The sequence below is a fragment of the Nicotiana tabacum genome, chromosome 7, assembly GCF_000715075.1.
Source record: "Nicotiana tabacum cultivar K326 chromosome 7, ASM71507v2, whole genome shotgun sequence".
NCBI lineage: Eukaryota > Viridiplantae > Streptophyta > Magnoliopsida > Solanales > Solanaceae > Nicotiana > Nicotiana tabacum.
Window position 1 is genome coordinate 20,038,748 of NC_134086.1, and position 16,737 is coordinate 20,055,484.

Below are 16,737 nucleotides of genomic sequence, written 5' to 3' on the forward strand. Positions count from 1 at the left end.
GCGCGCTACTAAATTAATTTCCTTAAACTCGGGTGTGCATTTGATGTGACCCAACTCCAATTCTCAACAATGTTAAATAAAATGTGTCGTGGATCGCGGGTACATTTCATGTTGTGTGGTTCAAGACATGTTTTAAATAACGTTGAATCTTCCTAAAAATAATTAAAAGCGATTTAATAAAGTTAAAATGTACCATAGGCTAAAACATGTGTTAAAATCAGATAATAGGTTGATTATAATAGTTTAAGCGACCGTTCTAGAACCACAGAATCTGAGAATGCCTAATACCTTCCCTCGGGTTAACAGAATTCCTTACTCAGAATTTCTGTTTCGCAGACCTCAAAAGGAAAGTCGAAATCTTCCTCGATTTGGGATTTAAAAATAAACCGGTGACTTGGGACACCAGAAAACAAACCATCCCATGTGGCGACTCTGAACAAAAATAAATAAATAATCCTATTTCGAATAATGTCACTTAAAGTGAAAAAACTCCCTTGTACTACCTTCGGGTGTGTAAAAAGGAGGTGTGACAGCTCTGGCGACTCTACTGGGGATCGAACCCAGAATCTCTGGTTCAGGGTTCAAGAATTCGAGCTTAGAATAGCTGTTATGATTGGCTTTATTTGTTATCTGATTTTTTTACATGTTTGAGCCTAATGTGCTAAATGCCGCTTTTTACTGCTTTGATTTTATGTGAACTGTATATAAACTGCTACGAAACCCTTCCTCTCTCTAAGTCTTCTAAATCATGGAAAAGGGTGCACTTCGTGTGACTTCACTTCTGTTTAGAGTCTTACCCAATTTTAGAACGAGGCTCGGACAAGTTGCAAAGCCGATGAAGCTTCTGTATTCCCGGTACGCTGCCCCCCCCCCCACGGCTCGAGTTGTCCGTTCGGGTAAGCCAGGTCTAGAACAATAAACCCAAGTTTCAAACCTAGTATAACAAAGCCTCATGTCGGATCCCTAGTAGGAACGTTTGTTTGCATCACGTGCATTTGACTTAGGAGACTCAACATATGGGTTGGGTCTGTCTAGGACAGGTGTACCCCAAATGGAAAGATCATCCTGATGCATCCTACTTGATACTTGTGCATTTATTTGCTTCAGATTTACATGTTGACCGGCTTATGAATAATAGGAGAAAAGTTGGGAAAAGAAAATCAATGTGAGAGCTCGGAGAGATAATCACTTGTTTTGAAAATCAGTGTCCAAAAATTTTCTGTTTGAAAAATAATTGGTTTATTTTCGTCCAATCTTCCTGAACTACACCAGTTTGATTCTCATTGGATGTGGGATACGTAGGTAACCTCATCGGGTTCAACTTCCCTTTTGCAAAAATAGCCCAAAAACAACACAATTTTAGTTTTAGTCACAAATAAGCAGGGTGATGCCATTCTTGTCTAAAATAAGCCAAATGTCCCCAAAAGGGCGCCGGAAGGCTATTTTTGCAAGAATGGCCACCTCTGATCTTTTTTTTCAACCGATTAGTAAGCACAGCCTTAAAATCTTCTTCCCTGAAGTGCTGAAAGACTCTATCTGCAAAATCAGGTTTTATTTTTAAGTAAAATTTTGAAAAAATGGTGTTACTCTTTTGGGTCAAAATGAGTTATTAAATCACCTTAATAAATGTGTAGGATGAGCACAAATGAAATTGAACCCTTCACAGCCCTTAAAGAGATCCCCTTACAGCTCCACATGTGGTGAAATGATCTAGGAAAAGGCAGTAGAGAAACTGTGGTAAATGTTCTGGGAGGCTTCATCGTACTGTTGATCATCGAGCCAAGGTTGGACATAATTGAAGCTTTAGTACCTTTTTGGGACCCAACTCCCAATGTGTTCTGTTTCTCTAACTTTGAGCTTACACCCACGCTGGAGGAAGTTGCGGGTTATGCAGGCCTTAATGGAAACCTTAGAAGTCGATATCCAGTGTCACCAAGACCGGTATTTCCCCACAGATTTTTGGATCTGTTGAGTATTAGTCGGGATAACCAGGATGGAAGTTTATCTGAAGGTTATTGCACTTTTAAATTCTTGTATCAACGCTATGGTAACCCTCGAGGTTCTGAAGAGCCGAACACTAGTCTGACCCATATCGGGAATAAAGATAAATGGGAGGCAAGGCGGGGTTTGACTTTTATAGTAGCTTGGGTGTTGTAGTTAACCCGCAAAAAGATGGTAATATAGAGGTAGGTATCGTAGGAATGATCGATGTTGCAATCAAGAAAGCCAACGGCAATGTAGTTCCCCTGATCTTATCTGAAATCTACCAAGCCTTGACGATCTGTCAGGAAGGGGGAAAGTTCTTCCAAGGCTGCAATCTGTTATTACAATTATGGATGCAGGAACATCTCTGCCACCGGGTTGAGTATATGAATTACGGTATGACCGGTTTGAGTTGCATTAAAGAATTTGAAAGCCGAGTAGTGGGTATTGAATTCCCCGAGGGGACTGAAACTTGTCTTGCACATTTGAGCTCATTGACTGCCGATAAAATTGAGTAGGCATTCGGATGGATTTCTATCACCGAAGCAGTATACATGTCAGCTGAAGTGTGTTATCTCTTCCTAATAGGCATCCGGAGCATCCAGCCGTATGCTCCCCACAGGGTTTTGCACCAATTAGGAAGATTTCAAACCGTCCCCCATGACGAAGATTTGAGTAAACATGTCATTGAATTGGGCACAAAAGCCGTATTTCCAGAAGGGAGAATTCGCCAGGTGTGGAATGAATGAAGATTTCTTGAACCTAAGACCATGGTGCGAGATCTAGCTAGAGGTGAAGTGGACCCTAAGTACATTGGTTGGTTCGATGAAAGATTTCAGATTCCTGAGAGACCTGCTAAGAGAGCCCACGTTCAACAATTTACTAGCGAATCGCAAGAGCAGTGGGGCTGGTTGGCAAAAGAAGAAAGCTACAGGGCTAAAATAATCCAGTTGGAAAGGCAAGTCATGGGCCTTCAGTTTGAAAATGGTTTGCAAGCCGCCACAGATGAGGGAGAAAAGAAAAACTAACTCAAGAAAATGAATCTCAAAGCTCAAATCCGGAAGATGAAAATAGCTGCTAGAAACCCGGAAAGAAGCCGAGCAGATGAAAGGCTTATAAGCAGTCTGAAAAAGAAAGCCCTTGAGTGTCAAGATGACCTAGAAAAGTCTGAGGCCAGTCTAGCAAAAGCCCGGGCTCAATTAGCGGTAAATGCAAAAGGTTGGACACAGTTTGTACAACAAATGAAAAGAAAATATGAAGGGACAATCACCAGTCTGAGAAGAAAGGTAACTACTTTTGAGAATGAGGCAACCAAGCAGGCTAAAGATTTCGAAGCTGAGAGGGAACACTGTTATGATTTGATGGCTCAGATGGAGGAAGGAATACAACAATTGCAAAATCATCACCTTCACGACTCTCAAGTGTTAGAAGCGAGGAATCAGCAGGTTGGGCGTCTGCTTCAGGAAAAGGGTAGAATCCGAGAAAGGGTTAAAGCCATTGCCGACTATATTGTCATGAAATGCCAAGCATGTGAGTACATGACTCGAACCACTTTCTCCGCTGCAGTGATGACATTTGTCCACCAGATAATAAGTGATTTGGAGAGACTTCAAGGGGATCTTGCATATAGGCCCGTGGCGAAACGGAATGATGTCCCACGGGCCCCAGGAGTCGAAGCCTTAATGTATTCCTGATTTTTCATTTATCGAGTCTGTATTTTGGTTTATTTTGAGTTTGTTCGCAGTTCCAAGAAAATTAGTAGTTTGAAGTCTTTTGTAATAGAAAAGTTTAGGAGTTTTCATTAATGAAAATCGAAAATTCCCAAAAAAATAAAATAAAATAAAAAATTTCTTTATTTTTGACATTTTGTTTTGAACTACGTAATGATCTGATTCACGCGGCATCGTGATACGTAGGCAATCCTCATCGGATTCGATCATGATTTTGTAAATAACTCCAAGAAGAAAGGGATGTGAAAAGAAAGACCCAGAAGAAAAACCCAATAAAAGAAGAAAAGAGAGCCGAAGAAAAATCAAAGGAAAAATGAGAAAAGAGATAAAAAAAAGTGGAAGATTGGAAGTGGAAAGAAGAGAAAATCGGGGAAAATATGTAAAGCCAGGATGAAACATGCAACCGTTGCGATACACGTAGAAACACATTTGACTGTATAGGTGAATTACACTCCAACATGCGATTACCTATGTGTTATTTGCTTCAAACTGACCGGTTTGTTGTCTACTGTTAGTTAGGTTTTATAGAAAGGTGGTTGGTTTTGTGGTATTCTGGCTTCGCATCCATACTTCACGAGGTCGAAGGGAAGCATTGAAATGTCTTCAGAAATGACTCTGCCAACAGTTCCTATTACGGATGAGAGTTCGATCTCGGGCATCCCAACTTTAGAATCGGCAGCTGCCGAGGAAAATAGGTTACTACGTCTCCACATGATGGAAATCTGGGACGCCTGGGCAAACGGAAGAGAACCACCAAGTGCAATCCCTGGATTTCCCGAGCTTTTTCCCAGGGCAAGTGGGACCTCCAACATCCCCATAAACTATCCAAATACCCCACTAGGATACCCTACTATTTCCGTCAACTTTGTGGGAACACCTTCTGAGGCTCGCCCCCAGGTGTTAGATTCAGGTGCAACTTCGAATATCTTCACTGCTCCGCCTTGTTCGGCTACGGCACAGCCTACACTGCCTAGGCCCAGCTTTGACCCATCATCCTTCACCTTCCAAACACCATCTTCCCCACTAGAACCTACACACTTTCCCACCTATACTTACACCCAACCACCCCGGTATGAGTTCACCGCAGGGCAAGAGAAAGCTACCAAAACCCCTGAGCAAGAAGAGATTGCGAAGAAGATGAGGAGTATGGAACAGAGTATCAAAAGCATACAAGGCTTGAGTGGACAGAAAAGTGTATCCTATGCTGACTTATGTATGTTCCCTCATGTGCATCTGCCATTGGGATTCAAAATCCCAAAATTTGAGAAGTATGATGGACACGGTGATCCTATTGCTCATCTCAAAAGATATTGCAACCAGCTGCGAGGAGCCAGTGGGAGGAAAGAACTCCTCATGGCCTATTTCGGAGAAAGTCTGGTTGGCATCGCATCTGAGTGGTACATGGACCAAGATATATCCCGCTGGCACATCTGGGATGACCTTGCTATAGATTTCGTAAGGTAGTTCCAGTACAACATTGATATTGCTCCAGATAGGAACTCATTGACAAACTTGAAGAAGAAATCCTCGGAAAGCTTCCGAGAGTACGCAGTTAAATGGCGTGAATAGGCCTCCAGGGTAAAGCCTCCGATGGATGAGATTGAAATGTTCACAGTTTTCCTCCAAGCTCAGGAAGCTGAGTACTTCCAAAATATGATGTCCGCAATGGGTAAACCGTTCGCTGAAGCCATCAATATTGGCAAAATGGTTGAAAACGGGTCGAATTCTAAGCCAATACGCCATCAAAGCTACCTCCCAAGCCATTCAGGGTGGGTCTGGAGGAGTAGCGAAGGGCAAGAAAAAAGGAATAAACATTCATGGCTGCGTCGGGTGCAAGAAAACACCGTACTCCCAGATCCCTTTTCTCAAAAAGAACCCCGCAGCACTATTACCCCCACCAAGACGTAACATATGCTCCTCAGCCCTACACGGTCATGAATGCTCAACCTTATGTCCGGCCACAACAACAAGCCAACCGGAACCAAGCTCCAATCTCTAGAAACCAGCCTCCTTACCAAAACCACTACAACCCCCGGCCTCCACAAAACAATTTCCACCCTCGTGAACCACCCAAGAGGCCAAATTTTACACCAATTGGCGAAACCTACTCCAGCCTGTTACCAAAGCTTGTTCAAATGGGTTTGCTACAGCTTGTTCCTCAAACTAGGCAAAACCCAGCATCACCCGCTTACAGAGCCGGTACCCGATGCGCCTATCACTCAGGGTTAGAAGGGAACGACACGGATGATTGCTGGACTCTGAAGAGAGCCATGGAGAACTTAATAGAACAAAGGAAGATAGTGTTAAGGGATGAAGATATTCCCAATGTGACTAACAACCCATTGCCGACCCACAACAACGGGCCGGTAATTGGAATGATTTGTGAGGATAAGGAATTCGACCCAGTGTTGAAGGACATCATTTCCATCGCTGATGTAGAAAAGAAACCAAAAGTTGCCCCGAAGCAAGACAAAGGGGAGAAAAAGAACAAAACCATCCCTCCAAAGTCAGAGAAGAAAGTTGAAGTTGAATTTGGGGCAATGCCTCTCAAAGACGTTGTTCTCTATGTCCCTTGAGGCCGCAAAGAAAAGCAGATGACTTTGAGTCCTCCCAGAAGATTCGAGCTGAATAAGACAACCCAAATGTAAGTGCCCAAGGGAGCTTATGTGATGTGGGGGCCAATTAATCCACCAAGGCTGAGTGAGCCCGTGGTTATTGGCCGCGCATCACAAAAGCCCATGACGGATCCTACCGCTGTGCCTTGGAACTATAACAAATCAATGGTGACTTACAAAGGCAAAGAAATCTGGGGAGAAGTTCAAGAAAATAACCCGGCTGAAAAGTATTTCAATTTGGAAGAGGTGAACAATGCCACTAGAAAGCGCTTCCCATCTAAGAAGCTCGTGAGTGCCGAAGAAGCGGAGGCCTTCTTTCGAAAGATGAAAATGGCGGATTATGAGGTGATCGACCAGCTTCGAGAATTTCCCGCACAAGTCTCCTTGTTATCTCTGTTGATGAACTCCACCGAACATCAAAAGGTATTGATCAATACCCTTAACGAAGCATATGTGTCTGTTGGGACTTCTGTAGAGCAGTGGAGAGAATGGCCGAAAGATTTTTCGCAACCAACTAGATCTCCTTCAGCAAAAATGACTTGCCCCCAGAAGGAGCCGCATATAACAAATCCCTGCACCTGACAGTCAAATACAAAGGGTACTACGTGAAAAGGGTTATGTTGGACGGAGGCTCTGGGGTAGACATTTGCCCGCTCTTAACTCTGCAGCGTATGGAAATCGGTACCGAAAGAATCCGACCCAACAACATCTGTGTACGTGCCTTCGATAGTATAAAAAAGGACACGATTGGAGAGATTGATCTGATTCTGACCATCGGCCCAGTAGACTTTGAAATAACCTTCCAAGTTCTGGACATGGACACATCCTACAACTTTCTTTTGGGGATGCCTTGGATCCATGCAGCGGGGGCTAAACCCTCTACTCTTCACTAGATGGTGAAGTTCGAGCGCGAGGATCAAGAGATTGTGGTTCACGGGGAAGATGAGCAATCAATTTATTGGGACCCATCAGTCCCGTGTCTTGAAGCAAGAGAGGAGATCGAGCACATAGTCTATCAAGCCTTTGAAATCGTGGTCACTGATCAGTGCGAAGAAGGAAAACCTTGCCCTCAACCCTTCCTTTCTAATGCATCAATCACGGAGGCCAAATAAATGATTAGGTATGGCTACAAACCTGGGAAAGGGCTTGGGAAATCATTGCAAGGAATAGCTGAACCTATCACCCTGACCGCCAGTGAAAAGTTCTTTGGGATAGGCTTCCGACCGACTCCAGCTGATGTAAAATGGGCAGATAATAGAAAGAATAATGGTTGGGTCTTTCCTCAGCTGGTGTTGCATCTATACAGAACATTTATCAAGCTGAAATACAATGAGGAAGAGGATGATAAGGCCTTTACAGCCGAAGAAATCGAAGCAATCTGTGGGGCTATGAGGAAGATACTGTATGAAGCCCACATTGTTCAACCAGGGGAAGGTTCAAGCACCGCTGAGGTGCTGTATATGGGACCTAATGCCAAACTGCAGAATTGGAAGGCCACGCCATTCCCAATCAGGCGAGAATCCTGGTAGACCTGTCCTGCCACTTTTTCTTCATCATGAGTTATTCCAGGGTGTAACTCTGATGTTTTCTTTAGTTTCTTGTCTTTTAATTTCCAATGTAAACCCTGTTATCTTCAAATTCAATGAAATGAAATCAATATTTCATCGTTCATCTTTCTTTATTCTTTCTGATTCAGTTATTTTTCTCTTTTATTTCTTCTTTCAGTTCTAATAATGTGGCTTTAAATAACATGACATGCTTGCGGACTTCATGCCCAGATCCAAACACGTTATCTAACTGTGAAATAATGAACCAAGAACTGAAATACGATGAAGAAGTGGCTTTTAGGGAAATAAATCGAGAGTTGGAGCAATTTGAGAATAAACCTAAGCCAAACTTAAATGATACCGAGCCGGTTAATTTAGGCAGTTCTGAAGAAATCAGGGAAACCAAGATAAGCATTCACACAGATGGAAAAACCCGGGACGCATTAATCCAACTCCTGTTTGAGTTCAAAGATGTGTTTGCTTGGTCATATGACGACATGCCAAGACTAAGTGTTGATTTGGTGGTTCATAAGTTACCGACTTACCCCGACTACCCCCATGTCCAGCAAAAGCAAAGAAAGTTTAAAACTGACATTAGTGACAAGATCAAAGAAGAAGTCACGAAACAGTTGAAAGCGGGGCTGATCCGAGTAGTTTGGTATACCACATGGCTAGCTAATGTAGTTCCAGTGCCAAAGAAAGACGGGAAGACCCGGGTTTGTGTGGATTACAGAGATTTAAACAAGGCAAGTCCTAAAGATAACTTCCCTTTGCCGAACATCCACATCCTTGTTGATAACTGCGCCAAACATGAGATACAATCCTTCGTGGATTGTTATGCAGGATATCACCAGGTGTTGATGGATGAAGAAGATGCAGAAAAAATAGCTTTTACCACACCTTGAGGTATATACTGTTACAGAGTCATGCCATTTGGTCTGAAGAACGCCGGGGCAACCTACATGAGGGCCATGATTGCCATTTTTCATGATATGATGCACCAAGAGATAGAGGTATACGTGGACGATGTAATCATCAAATCCAAAACTCAGGATGACCATGTTCGGGACTTGAGAAAATTCTTTGAGCGGCTACGCAAATATGATTTGAAGCTAAACCCTGCCAAGTGCGCATTTGGAGTCCCATCTGGCAAACTCTTGGGTTTCGTAGTCAGCCGAAGGGGCATTGAGTTAGACCCAACAATGATAAAGTCCATTCGAGATTTGTCTCCTCCGAAAACCAAGAAGGATGTTATGAGTTTGTTGGGTAGATTGAACTACATCAGTCGGTTCAATGCCCAGTTGACCTCCACGTGTGAACCCATATTCAAGTTGTTAAAGAAAGATGCGGCGATCAAATGGACAAACGAGTGCCAAGAAGCTTTCGATAAAATCAAGGAATATCTGTCGAATCCGCCAGTGTTGGTCCCACCTGAGCCAGAGAGGCCTCTGTTCTTATATCTGACCATCTTAGAAAATTCTTTCGGCTGTGTCCTCAAGCAACATGATGTGACCAGAAAGAAAGAGCAAGCCATTTACTATTTGAGCAAAAAGTTTACTAGTTATGAAGCCAAGTACACTTTACTGGAAAGAACTTGTTGCGCTTTAACTTGGGTCACTCAGAAGCTGATGCAGGCCTACACCACTTACCTCATAACCAGGTTGGATCCTTTAAAATACATATTCCAGAAGCGAATGCCCACTGGGAGGTTAGCGAAGTGGTAGATCCTACTCACGGAATTTCACATAGTTTACGTCACTCGCACAACAATGAAAGCCCAGGCATTAGCAGATCACCTGGATGAAAACCCAGTTGATGATGAATACCAACCTTTGAGCACTTACTTCCCGGATGAAGAGGTAAATTCAGTTGAGGAAATATCCGAAGATATTAATACTTGGAAAATATTCTTTGATGGAGTGGTAAATGCAAAAGCTGTTGGAATCGTGGCAATCTTGATCTCACCCACTGGTCAGCATTATCGAGCCACGGCCCGACTTCGGTTTTTCTGCACAAACAACATCGCCAAGTATGAAGCCTGCATTATGGGTATGAACATGGAAATTGACCAAGATATCGAAGAATTGTTAATCATGGGAGATTCAGATCTGATTATCCAACAAGCCCAAGGAGAATGGGAGACTCGAGATGTCAAACTTATTCCCTACAGGCAATATATAGAAGATCTTAGCAAGCGGTTCAAATCAATAGAGTTCAGATACATCCCTCATTGTCACAATGAACTGGCCAATGCACTTACTAATTTGGCCTCGATGTTGCCATACCCAGGTAATGCCCATATTGATCCCTTGGAAATCCAAATCAGGGAAAGGTATGGCTACTGTAATATGGTTGATGCGGAACTAAATATTCAGCCATGGTATCATGACATAAAAAGATTTGTGAAAACCAAAGAATACCCCGAGCAAGCCAGCGGAGACCAAAAGAGAACCATTAGACGGCATACAAGTGATTTCTTTATTAGTGGTGTCGTCGAAGCAGCAAACAAGAACATCAAAAAGATTTTGAGAAAGATGATTCAAAGTTCCAGGCAGTGGCATAAAAAGTTGCCTTTTGCATTGTTGGGGTTTCGCACTACTATGCACACGTCGGTCGGAGTAACCCCGTACCTTTTGGTTTATGGCACTGAAGCCATAATACCCGCGCAAGTTGAAATCCCTTCTCTCCGGATCATTGTTGAAGCTGAAATTGAAGACAGTGAGTGGGTCAAAGACCGTCTACAACAGTTAACCCTGATTGATGAAAAGCGAATGGCCGCAGTCTGCCACGGGCAGTTGTACCAACAAAGAATGGCCCGTGCTTACAACAAGAAAGTACGACCCAGAAATTTTGAAGTGGGACAACTTGCTTTAAGGCATAATCTTCCTCATCATTAGGAAGCAAAAGGGAAATTTGCTCCTAACTGGAAAGGCCCATACATTATTTGAAAGATATTACCAAGAGGGGAGTTATATCTGGAAGATATCAAAGGAAACGACCTCGAGGCAGCTGTGAACGCAGACGTGGTCAAAAGATACTATGTCTAGTCCTTCTGCAGCAATAGCACTATCCGACTGGGATGATAAAGGCTTTCATTCTTGCTACCCTAAACACTCCAATCCTTTTGCTAACCCTTTGAGCCGGTTAATTTTCTTTCATTACCCTCTTTAAAACTCAAAAAAAGGAAAGAAAAAAAAATGTTTCTCTGAACTACGTTCGACTTGATTCCGAAAGGATACGTAGGCAGCCTCTCTCCTGGGGTTCAGTTACACCAAAACAAAAATCAAATTTTCCCCAAAAGTGAAACTGGGCAGATGTTATAATGGTTCGGCGATGATCCCGCCTGAATGGTTCCAAAGTTGTAATTCGATCCAACTCTTTTTACCCAAACCTTGTTCAAGTCCTTCCGATCAATCGGCGAAAGGTTTTCAAAATTGGAGAACGCAGTTGTTTGGATTCGATGAAATCAAGATAAGAGAAATAAAATGAGAGAGTTTTATTGGTGAAAACCAACGGGCACCGTAAGGTGATGGTGAGCAGAGAAACTGAAAAACGAGAGAGTCTCGTTAGTGAAAACTCGTAAAGAACACTATAAGGCGACAGTGAGAAGAGAAATGAGAGAGGTCGATTGGCGAAAACCCGCAAAGGGCGTCGTTGATCGAAGAAGAAACCCCTCACCACCATTGGTACTGAAAGAGTCCTGGCAAAGTTTCTTGGTTTTAAAACACGGGTCGCAATGGGTTTATGAGAAGTTGGATAGTTGTGCAGATCAGGTATCCAGTACAAGAAGCATATTATATCTATTGAAGTCTGCATGCGCTCCAGATAAGTCTTTCTTTTTTCCCTGAAAGGGACATTTCTCCTTAAATTCACTTTCTTGTCCTTTGTTTTATTTTCTTTGAATCCCTTTCGATCTAACTCTGTTCTAAAACTAATACAAAGAAAAGGTGGCAAAATTGGTCTTACCGGGTTCTACTTAACAAAATCCATGTCCAAAGAAAAGTACCCAGCCTCAACGGGTGCATCAAGTCGATCCTGATTGGCCATGATGGCCGATGATTTGAAATCAAAATCATTGAAAATGAAAAGAAATCCAAGGTCAAAAGCCCCTAGCGGCAAAATAAGGTGAAAAGACCAAAGCCCCACATGGTTGAACCGTCATATGGAAAGTTTGGAAATTTGAGTTCCTTGGTTTAAGGAGAGAGATAAATCTTCCGAAAAGCCAGCAAACGGCAGAGGTTCTCACCAGGAGAGTTGGGCCGCGATCAAGTGATCAAAACAGTCAAGGCCACGAAACCAACCACTGTTTCAAACTAACAATTGTTCTTTATTGGAAAAATTAAAACAGGTGCAATCCAAAGCAACCATGCAAGAAGCAGGTGCAACAAAAATGGAAAAAGAAATGTGCAAGCGCTAGAAACAACTTTGCAACAATAATCAACCCAAAAGGGAAGTCTCCTCCAAATTCTTTCCTGCATTTGTTTTACTAAAAAATGAATTGAACTGAAAGAAAATAGATAAAAAAAAAGGGCAGTTTAGAAGCCCCAATATCAATCTTTTGTCTTTTTGCCAACATTAGGACTTCAATCTCTGAGTTGAGATTCTTAGACATAGGGCCTCCACTCCGTAGTCGCCTTTTGCCAATATTAGGGCTCCAATCCCAGAGTTGAGATTTTTAGACATAGGGCCTCCACTCCCTAGTCGCCTTTTGCCAATATTAGGGCTTCAATCCCTAAGTTGAGATTTTTAGACATAAGGCCTCCATTCCCTAGTCGCATTTTTGCCAACATTAGAGCTCCAATCCCTGAGTTGAGATTTTTAGACATAGGGCCTCCATTTCCTAGTTGCCTTTGCCAACATTAGGGCTCCAATCCCTGAGTTGAGATTTTTAGACACGGGGTCTCCATTCCTTAGTCGCCTTTTGCCAATATTAGGGCTCCAATCCTTGAGTTGAGATTTTTAGACATAAGGCCTCCATTCCCTAGTCGCCTTTTTGCCAACATTAGAGCTCCAATCCCTGAGTTGAGATTTTTAGACATAAGGCCTCCATTCCCTAGTCGTCTTTTGCCAACATTAGGACTCCAATCCCTGAGTTGAGATTTTTAGACATAGGGCCTCTATTCACTAGTCGCCTTTTGCCAACATTAGGGCTCCAATCCCTGAGTTGAGATTTTTAGACATAGGGTCTCCATTCCCTAGTCGCCTTTTTGTCAACATTAGGGCTCCAATCCCTGAGTTGAGATTTTTAGATATAGGGCCTCTATTCTCTAGTCGCATTTTGCCAACATTAGGGCTGTAATCCCTGAGTTGAGATTTTTAGACATAGGGAATCCATTCCCTAGTCGTCTTGTTGCCAACATTAAGGCTCCAATCCATGAGTTGAGATTTTTAGACACAGGGCCTCCATTCCCTAGTCGTCTTGTTGCCAACATTAGGGCTCCGTAGTCGCCTTTTGCCAACATTAGGGCTCCAATCCCTGAGTTGAGATTTTTAGACACAGGGCCTCCATTCCTTAGTCGACTTTTGCCAACATTAGGGCTCTAATCCTTGAGTTGAGATTTTTAGACATAAGGCCTCCATTCCCTAGTCACCTTTTTGCCAACATTAGAGCTCCAATCCTTGAGTTGAGATTTTTAGACATAGGGCCTCCATTCCCTAGTCGCCTTTTGCTAACATTAGGGCTCCAATCCCTGAGTTGAGATTTTCAGACATAGGGCCTCCATTCACTAGTCGCCTTTTGCCAACATTAGGGCTCCAATCCCTGAGTTGAGATTTTTAGACATAGGGCCTCCATTCCCTAGTCGCCTTTTTGTCAACATTAGGGCTCCAATCCCTGAGTTGAGATTTTTAGACATGGGGCCTCCATTCCCTAGTCGCATTTTGCCAACATTATGGCTCTAATCCCTGAGTTGAGATTTTTAGACATAGGGCCTCCATTCCCTAGTCGCATTTTGCCAACATTATGGCTCTAATCCCTGAGTTGGGATTTTTAGACATAGGGCATCCATTCCCTAGTCGTCTTGTTGCCAACATTAGGGCTCCAATCTCTGAGTTAAGATTTTTAGACACAGGGCCTCCATTCCCTAGTCATCTTGTTGCCAACATTAGGGCTCCAATCCCTGAATTGAGATTTTTAGACATATGGCCTACATTCCCTAGTCGTTATTTGCCAACATTAGGGCTCCAATCCCTGAGTTGAGATTTTTAGACATAGGGTCTCCATTCCCTAGTCGCCTTTTGCCAACATTAGGGCTCCAATCCCTTAGTTGAGATTTTTAGACATAGGGCCTCCATTCCCTAGTCGCCTTGTTGCCAACATTAGGGCTCCAATCCCTAAGTTGAGATTTTAGACATAGGGCCTCCATTCCCTATTCTCCTTTTTTGCCAACAGTAGGGCTCCAATCCCCGGGTTGAGATTTTTAAACATAGGGTCTCTACTCCCTGGTTGGTTTCTAGTGTAGATATAGGGCTCCACTCCCTAATCTCTTTCCCAAGGATACACAATCCTTATTTTATCGCTTTCAAATAAAGAAATAGTTTATATTTTAGTTACAAATAGCTCACAAAATTTTCCTAGTAAAAACTTGGGCAGAAATATTTCGTTCGTTTGTTCGTTTTGGTGTCTGAGCAGGTTTTACCTCGAGGCACAGGGTTTGAGGCGACCAAAAGAATGAGTCTCAATCAAGAAAAAGAAAAGAAGAAAAAGATTAAAAAGAAGTAAACTCAATGTGCGAAAGCGGAGAAAAGATATGGGCTGCTCAAGACGTGATTGAAGTCACAAGCTTTCCAAGTCCCATCTTGATCCGAAAAGTTGAAGATGAAAGAACTAGCACATGTAGCTAACGAGCAGCAAGATTCAGATCAGAGTCTGCAGGAAGAACCAGACAAGGCTCAAGATCAAGCTTCAGAAGATTTATAGATAGGAATCTTGTAACTCGTAGTTGACAAGCTTAGCTAGTTTAGTTTTTTATTTTTCATTTTGGTGTAATAAGGAGCTCAGCAAGCAGAAACAACAGCGAAATCACAGCTTCCCGGTAGTCTCAGCTACCAAAACCTTCAGAACTACACGCGACCTGATTCCCTTATGACCCAGGATATGTAGGCTGTCCAAAATCAGGACTCGGTTGCACCCTTTCCTTTGTTTATTTTCCCTTTTGAAAAAAAAGGATTTGTTCAAAAATTAGTTACATGGCTCACCTTATCTTTGCTTGAAAACTCTTCATGTTTCCAAACAAAGAGGGGCAGCTGTGAACATCTAACTTTTGACCATGTTTGAATTTATTCTCACTTTTCTCCACTCACTACCCACTTTCCACACTTTCTCCACTCACTACCACTTTACCCACTTTTCTCACTCATGTTCCCCACTCTCCCCGCTTTCCCCACTCTCCCCAAAAATATTTACTCCACCCAATCTTCATCATTCTCTGGGCATAAGACACATATCAGATTTTTTTTTAGGAATGGGATCCCAAGCAAAAATGAGAGGAGAGCTCTTCTTCATCTTCTTCTTCATTTATCCAAGCTAAAAGATTAGATTTCTCTACCCCTAAAAAACGGCGCAACACAGAGAGCTTCTTTCTTCTTCTTATTCATTTTCCATAGAAAAACACACACAAAAATCAGGGAACTCGCTCACCTCCTCTCACGCGACTCTAGCGACCTTCACTAACCTCCCAAAACTCATCTCACTCACTCTTCTCTTATAGATCCTCACCCACATGCAAGAGCAAAAGAAAGGGAGCACTCTCTGATTTAAAGCACTGAAATTCCACAAAAGAAGAAGAAAACATAAATAAAAAAAAAGAGGACAGGAAGGATATTTTCTGAATTGATTGAGTTTGCTGCAGTTTATCTCCATGTTTCTGGTTTTCTAAACATTTTGGGTTAAAAAGCGCTGTTGATTTTGCTGTTCTCTGCATAGTGGGACTCTAATTAGCTGTTCTAGCCTCTATTTGGTTTTCTCTTCTTCTAAGTTGAAGCTTCGAGCTGTTAGGTATTGTTTCTCCTCAAACTATTGTAAAATCTGTTAATATGAAGCTATGATTGCTCTCTGATTCATATGCTTTCTACTGTGAATTTGTCGATCTTGGTTTAGTTTTAGTATGAAATAAATGTCATCTGTGTTAATTTTAATCAGAAAGTAAAAGGATGCCTTTGTAAAGAGAAATTTTCTCGTTGTTTGAATCTTGTAATCTTATAATAGGAGGTCTCCGTGCTGTAAATTGAAACTTTCTACATGAAAACTAAAGCTTTACTTGACTTTCATTATTACTTGGTTTGTTTTCCGTGAAGAGCTTCTAGCCAATGTAACGCCATTTAAGCTCATTCAAAAAAAAGGAAAACAATGACGTGTAATGTGTACCAAGGTGGATAATTTTGGTTTTATGCTGTAAATTGAACTCAATATACAATCACACCTATACTATCATGTTTTACATATTCCCGACATATTAGTAGTACAATTACATCAAGGTTCATCGTAGATGTCTCATGACAAATTGAGCAATCAGCATGGTTGAATAATTCTGCCAGTTAGAAATGTAGTTAAAGTGATATGCCCTCTTATTATGTGGTTGCAAATATATATTTCTTTCATAATAATTCCATACCCAAAAATCAGAGTTTTGCTTGATTTCAAATTAATTTTAGGAGATAAATCACAAGCATCGTAGCTTGCCTTAGGCACGATTAATAATTCATCGTGATTGTGGGTACGGTCCCGTGACATAGTTACGATGCCTAATTCCCAAATTCGGGGTGCATTTCATGTGACCCGATTATAACAACTTCGAATAATAAAACCCTTTTGTAATAACATGGGGCGTGCCATTCCAAATAAAATCCCAAAACCATGGCCCT

At 42.2% G+C, this 16,737-nt stretch overlaps 1 protein-coding gene across 2 annotated transcripts in view; it reads left to right on the forward strand.

Moving 5' to 3' along the window:
- Positions 1 to 16,143, forward strand: part of LOC107765503 (uncharacterized) — a 34,016-nt gene extending 17,873 nt beyond the window's left edge. Inside the window, exon 3 of one of the 2 annotated variants that reach the window (XR_012711514.1) lies at positions 14,507 to 16,143. Coding sequence is in view for 1 of the 2 variants with exons in the window: in XM_075256993.1 (XP_075113094.1) it covers positions 9,645 to 10,772 (1,128 nt within the window). In the remaining variant the exon portion in view is untranslated. Of the gene's footprint in view, positions 1 to 1,634 lie in introns of both variants that reach the window. The other variant, XM_075256993.1, reaches the window with a different exon arrangement.
- Positions 16,144 to 16,737: the final 594 nt, after the last annotated feature.